The sequence below is a fragment of the Adiantum capillus-veneris genome, chromosome 19 (genome assembly GCF_014529385.1).
Source record: "Adiantum capillus-veneris isolate H3 chromosome 19, ASM1452938v2, whole genome shotgun sequence".
Classification (NCBI taxonomy): domain Eukaryota; kingdom Viridiplantae; phylum Streptophyta; class Polypodiopsida; order Polypodiales; family Pteridaceae; genus Adiantum; species Adiantum capillus-veneris.
This window is the reverse complement of record NC_140949.1, coordinates 87433041-87441107: the sequence shown is the minus strand read 5'-3', so window position 1 is coordinate 87441107 and position 8067 is coordinate 87433041. Positions and strand designations below refer to the sequence as shown.

Sequence of the window (8067 nt, the reverse complement as noted above, 5' to 3'; positions counted from 1 at the left end):
AAACTGATCATTTAATATGGGAAAGTACCAGGGGAGAAAAAACTAGAACAAAGGGATCCAAAGGAGGGAAAATAGGGATCCAAAGGGGGGGCCATCTGCAAAAGAGCAATGTGCAACAATGGGCTCCAAAGACCTTAAGGTTCAGCCCATTAAGACTTCCAAAATGCTAAGGTTCCAAAATTCAAAGGTTGTGTCCAATGGTCAAACCTTAGGGAAATTGGATGCTTTGTGACTGTATACAAAAGTATTCAAGACTCCTACAGAGGAGGGGGCGAGCCCTTTTAGTAGGGGATAAGAGAGAAACACACACACTCTTGCTTGCCCTTTACACAAAGGGCATAGTGGACACATGTCAGCTCCCTAGCACAGTTGTCCCCAAGGTGTACTCGAATCCTATTAAATGGCCATAGAGGTGGACCAATGAGAATTAGGCTAGAGTAAATCTAGTTTAATTCATTTAAAAACACTTAATAAAAGAAAACAATAAGAATTAAGCTCTCTAGAATACTATTGGACGGTCTCCCAAGGGATCTAATGAGCATTCAACAGCCCAATGGCTTGCCTGCTTCCTATTGGCCAGAAGACAAAGGGGTCCTATGAGAGTTTAATTGCATTATTTAATTACCTAAAGCTCTCACAAAAGGGGAAAGGGGGACACATGTCACAAGGCTATCACTTATGCTTCTCAACTATGATTGGCTAAGCTTTGCAGGGTCCAATGGGGTGCCATCATGAGTAATTTGCAAGAGGGGTTGACCAAGAGAGAGAGGGGGATGATTTTGGAAGGCATTATCACACTCACACTCACACAATCTCATGTGTGAAGCAAGAATTAGACTCTCTCTCTCCTTCTCAAGCTTTAATGGAAAGCTCATCATCTACTCCAAGCTTGTGAGAAGGGAGGCCTACACCAACAACTCTTGGCTTTGTGATGCAAATCCAACTAAGAGCCAAGCTTCAATGCATGCTCATCTCCTCTACCATGCTAATTACTAAGCTATGCTAAGCTATTATGAGTGATCATGTGAGGAGATATACTTCTTTCTTGTAAGACTACTCCTTCTAGGTTCTTTCTCTCAATCTACTCTCATACCCCGCTATCTCTCACCATCTTCGAAGATGTGTGAGGTGTTGGGTTTGAGATTGTGAGGGAATTGATGTTGTGTTTTATAAGTGTTTGCTTAGTGCTTGAAGCTTCCATCTTTATTGCACCAGCTAGTTATTGAAGGAACACAAAGAATTGTATTGTAAAATGTCTCCCTTGATGGGGGAAACCTATAATACAAAGCCTTTTGGAGGGGGGACCGGCTCCGTGTAAATTCAGTCCTCAACTGTTGTCAATAGCTTAATTTCTCTCTCTTTTGAAGTATTGTTCATGCCTATCTAACTAGGCGTTATGCTTTTTTTTGCTCTCTCCATCCAAGCACTCTTGCTATGCTCATTAGGAATCTATTCTAATGAAATGCTCATTATGTCTATGTTATTTTCCGCTACACACAAGCTACTAAGCCATTAAATGTTACACTACTGCTAATTAAGTTCACCCTCTATGTTCTCAAAGTAGTCTCAAGAAAATGCTCACTCTAATTCTCTTAATTCCGCTATTCTCAAAAGTTCATAGGTCATTTCCATTACAACCCCTTTATGCTAGCCACATGTTGTAGCGAAAGGAGAAGTCATAACAAAGGCAAATAATTTTTGTATAAAATAGTACAACTTGGTTAAAAGGAGTTCCTACAAATTATTCTAAAGACTTTTGAGCTCAGAGGACGGTGTGAACGAAGTCTTGGCCGACATAAATGAAGGTTTAAAGTTTAAACTCCAATGATCAGCATTTTGAATTCAAATTAAACCCGCGTGTGATGACGTGCTCATGTGTAGTATGTACTTTCTGGCTTGCGTCACATGCATGAGATCACGGTTTCAAAATCGGGGAGCCCGTTGCGTCAGCAAGATCTCGCTCGTCTCACTCTCTCTGCTTCTCTTCGGTTGTTTCCTGTCATTTTCCGCGAGGGCTTCTGTAGAAACGAACCTCATCTTCAGTTCGCTGTAGGCTGGAGCTTCCTACATCGTCACGCAAGCTTCCATTGCTGCAGCGGCGCAGCTAGAGTTTCGCAGGTAATCATTCGTCCTGGTCAAAATGGCGTATGATCGCCACTCCATCTTTGATCTGCTGCAGACTCGCAGAGCTGCGCGCTATGTTACAAGAGGCACCTTGCCTTCTTGCGCTCTTCCAACCTCACTACACTTCGCGCCTTCCTCTTTCTGTCATGATTCCAAAAGCTCTACTAGTTAGCTGCTTCTTGTACTGATCTGTAGTCCAGGTGTAGGTTGAAACGCACAGCCAATGGCTACATGAAATCTTCGATATTAATGTTTCTTCTACTGCACTATGCTTTCTTGATGCGTGTAAGAAGCCATGTATACAGTGCATGCAAATATACAGCCTGGTGTTGAGCCCCGACGTAATTCATGTTCTGCAGATATTGTACCTCTTGCGCTCGACTGATGTTCGCGTAGAATTAAAGAAACCCGTTGCTCATTGTAATTGACGGTCTAAAACCTTGCTGGACAACCTGTTGTCCAGTTTGCTCGTCATCTGCAGGTAAGTTACCATGTTCTTCTGCCGTCTGCCTGCGCCGATTTCGCCTCATCAGATCGATTAACTGTCTTTCTGTTCTCTTAATGAGCTGCAGCAGAGTACTGCCTGTTCCTTGACACATCAAAGAAAAGCAGTCCCGTATCATGCAATCTGGGAACTATCATAAGGTGAAGCTCAGAACAGCATCTGGTGGAAGCTTGACAATTCGGTACAGACGGCCCTCTGATCTTACGGCAAATGATTGCAGCTGTGCATCAGGCATGAGCTCGAATGGATCAGAAACCGCAGAGCCTTCGATCACAAGCGCCGTTGGCTCTGATCAAAGCGTGTATAATGCATGCAATTGCTTCATTGCAGCAAGCATGAAAGATCAAAACCAAGCATTTGACGATCTAGCGGACTTACCGGAGTATAGTCAGATTTGGTCATGCTTATCTGGAGTGCCTGATTCAGACGCAATGGATGTTTTCTACAGAGACAGTTTTCAGCATGCAGTCATTCCCTCTCGTCCCATTTGGTCCCCGGAACATGAATGCAACAGCTCGGATATCGGATCCAATGAAGTTACTCCAGAGCTACCTGAAGACATCTGCTTTCATGACATGCCTACCACACTGGACCCTGTTGCTGTGAATGAAAGCCTCTTGGGGGATGCAGCGATTCCAACGTCCTGGACCGCATTACAGGAAATGAAACACTTTAGCAGCGAACAGACCACTATGGGCGTGTCGCAGCAGCTGATGTTTGGTTCTGCGGAGATAGAGGTTGCTTCCAGGTTTCTTTCCATGGAAGAATATGTTTATGAGGAGGGTGGCGCCAGTATGTGGTCTACAAGTACTCCAGCAGAGAGCATAATCGCAGAGGAAGCTCATGAAATTACTGTGGAAAGGTCTGACATGAATATCCTGCACTGCTATCCATCTGTCCCTGCCCATGCGTTTATGGAAAGCTCGGGAAAGGGGCTCCATGACCTTCTGCCTCTGCTTGGAAATGTTGAGGTCGAAAGCTTGCAAAGTCAAACTCTGCACCAATTTGGAACGAATGTCTACGCTGCAAGCTGCATGGAATTGAATGCAGCTCTAAAAGAAGTCGATGCAGAGCTGTTTGATGAGAGCAATTTTCTTTTACTGGATCCTAGCATGCCAGAGGAAGTGAATCTGGAAAATTCAGGCATGCTGCAGCTGGGTCTTTGGGGGTGCCAGTCAAAGCACGCTTTGCAGGATCGAAAAACAGAAGCAGCTCGGTTTCGACAAGAATCAAACCCTTTGCAGTGGCCAACCTTATTCCATGAGTGCACTGCAGGACGGGACGAGCCAAACAGGCTTGCATTAATGCCTAAACGGGCTGATTCTGATGGGAAAAGGACAAGCTCGTCTTCATTATCGGACCCAGCTACGGTGGCCAGAGGCAAGAATCTACGAAAGAAGAGGCTCAAAAGAGCAACTCCTCTTCATACATTCAACTCTTTGTTCAGTAGAATACAGAATGTTCCCGATGCTCTGCAAGGAAGGGACATAGATCACAATGTGGTTGACCTCATGAATATTCCTACCTGCGGCATCATGCAAGCTATCTCAGGGGATAGGTTGAGAAGGCCAAAGGCCAAAATTTCTCATGTCTGTAGACGTGGTCCACCGGAGCATTCTGCTATAAACTTGCGCCCAGATGCATTCATTGATCCTAGCATAGAGGAGATTCTCAATTCATATCAGGAGAGGCAGGCGACAAGCAGCTCAGAGGGACGCGACATGCAGAGTGTGAATAGAAACTTGCAGGCAGACTATGCATCATCACATAGAATTACCGGCAGATCAAAGGCGGATCAGAGTCGACGTCTGCGCCCAGACGTTGTTCGCAGAGCTCGACGCTATTCTTCCTTGTTACCTGAGAATGCTGTAGCCACGCTTCGCAAATGGTTTGACGACCATATATCATTCCCTTTCCCTGATAAAGAACAGAAGCTTGATCTTGTATCTCAGACAGGATTGACGTTAACACAGGTCAAGCCGTAAGCTCCTAGTTTGTTTACTGATCTACGTTCTATAAGTCGTGCGCTGATCAGGACCGTCTAGAATTATCGACGAAATAGAACTAACGTTGATTGGTTTTTGACAGGTGGACAACTGGCTGTCAAACTACAGGTACAGGCTGAAAATCAGAAAATCGGACTACGTTGGAAATGTGTTTCGTCAAGAGAAGGCATGGATTCATCATTAATTCCACACTCATGGCAAGGAATAGGCGGTGTTTCAACTTTCAACTTTCTGCTCAGGAATAGGCGGACCACAGTGTAGAAGCAGGCCCTATATTGTCCCATCCTTGTGAATAAATCTGCTATGCTAAGTTCTAACACAGAAGAATTACTGATCTGTTGGAAATTTTATTACACTTACTGACCTATGGCCGGTACTGTTGAATTTCAAAATGTAATTTGTCGAGATCAAGGAATAATGTGAAAGCTATACAGAACAGTGTAACTAGAGCCGGACTATGTTCTCTTTGGTCAACCTCTCCTCCGTTCATGCATGGTAAAAAAAGGCCCACCCGAGTTTGCACACTTGAGTCTTCGTTGATATTAGTATTTCTTACCCATTTCTTGTGTCAATTCTACGAGACTAGTTTTTAATGCCTAGTAAAACTTGGCCAAAGGCGCTTACATGACATCCTTTTTTAATCCTTTGAAGTTCGATGATGTGGGCCATCCCATTGGTTGCGTCTTCGTTGATATTAGTATTTCTTACCCATTCATTATGTCAATTCTACGAGACTAGTTTTTAATGTAAACATGAGGATATAGAGGAACAAATGATATGAATTATTTAATAGGATTGAAAGTTTTCAATGTAATTGATACAAAAAGATTATAGCTCATATTAAGCTCTTAGTTGTCGTTTCCAATGTCATCCCAATCATAATTCTCATATGTTTTGGTGGTACTTTCCATTTACTATGGAGGTGGCCTTGTTTTGGACCTGGTTCATTGGCCCGTTTACCCTAGGCCAAAGGCACTTACATTGACACGCGTTTTTAATCCTTGGAAGTTCGATGATGTGGGCCATCTTTAAAAGGTATTCCTAATAGCTTCAAAAAAATTAAAAGGTATTCCTAATTCAAAGATTCCCTCAATAATAACAAAATTGATGTGCTAGTCTATAGCATGCATGCAACAACGGGCAATGCACGGATACAACATTGAGAGAGAGAGAGAGAGAGAGAGGAAGAAGAAGAAGATTGTTTTAACGTCGTAGGAAACTATCCCAAGAGACCTTAGAGAGAGAGAGAGAGAGAGAGAGAGAGAGAGAGAGAGAGCAAGAACAATTTAAAGAGAAGAAAACGCTCAAGAAAAAACAAGTGAAAGAGTCACGACGGCTTTCAAAAACAATAAAAAAGTGGTAAAATTGTTAGGTTGAATTAAACTGGTATCAGTGTTTGGAAGAGGATTGCCTCAGCTTGGTCTTGAGCCGATTGAAAATCGGTCATTGTTTTGAGTTATCGATGTTGAGCTAAGGTTGGAAATTGTAGCCCTTCCTTTGAAATTTATCATGTTGTTTGCAGATGCTATTGAGATAACCCCTTCTAGCCCAAAATATTTCTCTTGGAATTATCAAATTGTGTAAGGATGTGGAATAGCTCTTTGAAATGTGATGTAATTTTAGTCCTTTACAATTGATAATTGTAGTACATTGTCATGGAAATTGGAGTTTAGAGCCATTTTTTAGAATATTTAGATAAAATGATAAATTTTGATGTGACTATGACTCTTTATAAGCTACGTACGGCTCGTGTACAAGTGAAGCCATTGCCACAGAGCTATCTTGTAATCAACATACTAACTCTCATTCTGATAATCCAAATTAATTTTTGAAAAGTGCATTGTGTTCCTCTTCTCTTGCTTTGTCTCTTGAGTGTAATCATCGTTAATCCGATGAAAGTTTGTGTCTATGTTGTGTGAACCATTAGGAAGAGAATGGGGTCTACAAGGGCCTTTTTAATTGGCAATTTAAGGAGGTCAAACCTTTAGTATTAAGAAAGCAATCAAAGGATAGCTTTGAAGTCAAATAAGCAAAATGACTAGTCTATTTGAATTCATTTTTTTTCCCAAAATGAAATTTTAAATTTAATGGTTAAAACCATATCATGTATCATATCTACAAAAAGAGATTGGGGTATAGATCACAGATCTATAATCTCCGTTCAAATTGGACATTGTATATTGGAGTTATGGAATGCCAAAAATCATAAAATTGTTGATCGTCTTTTTGGAAAAAAAAGTACATCCTTTGACAACTCTTACACCTCTCGTACATACCCAACATTCTTGCACGCATGGCATACACCTATTTGTCATAAAATCTAATATCTAACCAATCCAAATGATTTTCTCATATCAAACTGATCATTTAATGTGGAGAAATAAATGGGAACAAGGGTTAGAATATAAACATGTGCTTACGGATCTATCTCAACACAGGGCCAATGTTATTTAGGGGTCCAAATGAGAGATGGTCTGTCAAAGAGCAAGGATAACTAATGGAGCTTAAAGACCTTAGGTTTAGCTTCATTAAAGACCTCCAAAGGTTAGTGTCAAAAGGCCTTTGACCTTAGGCAAGCTAGGGTTGTGCTTGCGGTGGGAACCCGACCCAAGCTTGAGGTGCTTAATGACTAAGGTGCTTGAGGGACTCAAGGTGATCCAAAAGTACTCAACAAGTATCCCTACTCATGGGGGGGCGAGCCCTCATTGTAGGAGCCCACACACCCTCACACAATTCAAGCCATGCCTAAAGGAGCAACAAGGACACTTGTCAAGTTCCTCTCTATGTTGCCCTCATAAGGTGCCTAAAGCCTATTGGTTGGCCTCTCAAGGGGTCCAATGATAATTTAGCTAATTTAATCAATTGTGAATGCATTTATCAAGTCCTCTTTCTCAAAGGGTAAAGGGGTACACTTGTCCCAAGGCTAGCATGGTTGCTTGATATACACTCTGCATGTGATTAGCTACGCTTGTAGGGGTCCAATCAACTTCCAGCATGAGCTACAAGGGGGGTCGACCAAGGAAGCTAGGGGCTAGCTTGTGGGGTATACTCTCCCACACACACACACACACACACACACTCCCATTGTGTGAAGTGAAAAGTGCAAGAGCTCCATCTCCTTCTCCAAGCTTGTTGAGAAGTTGAGAGCCTACACCAACACTCTTGACTATGGAATGCAAATCCAGCCAAGGGCCATGCTCCAATGCTTAAGCTTGCCATCTTCTTCATTATCATTATTATGCTAATATGCTATGCTATGCAAGAAGAGTGATGATAAGTGAGGATTCACAGTGCCGGAAACTGCAACCCTTCCTTTCCCTCTAGCCCTGCATATGCATGGCAACCAAATTTAAAGCCTTCCCCACGAAGTTCCAGTCTATCACCAAGCCCTTCCCAGAAGAAGGGCTATCTTTTGAAAGGCCTTCCCTAGGA

General features: G+C 42.5%; 1 protein-coding gene across 2 annotated transcripts; it reads left to right on the top strand.

Annotated features, from left to right (window-relative positions):
- Positions 1-1905: 1905 nt before the first annotated feature.
- On the top strand, positions 1906-5225 carry LOC147434415 (uncharacterized). 2 transcript variants are annotated; one of them, XM_086489946.1, is made up of 6 exons: positions 1906-2118; positions 2484-2544; positions 2588-2605; positions 2700-2769; positions 2850-4602; positions 4718-5225. In XM_086489946.1, exons 1-6 carry the CDS (start codon positions 1906-1908, stop codon positions 4817-4819), a joined length of 2217 nt encoding a protein of 738 aa, XP_086346072.1. In that variant the 3' UTR covers positions 4820-5225. The 2 variants fall into 2 exon arrangements, with proteins under 2 accessions (XP_086346072.1, XP_086346071.1); XM_086489945.1 differs by lacking the exon at positions 1906-2118 and having other exon boundaries at positions 2488-2605; positions 2697-4602; positions 4718-5222.
- The last annotated feature ends 2842 nt before the right edge of the window (positions 5226-8067 follow it).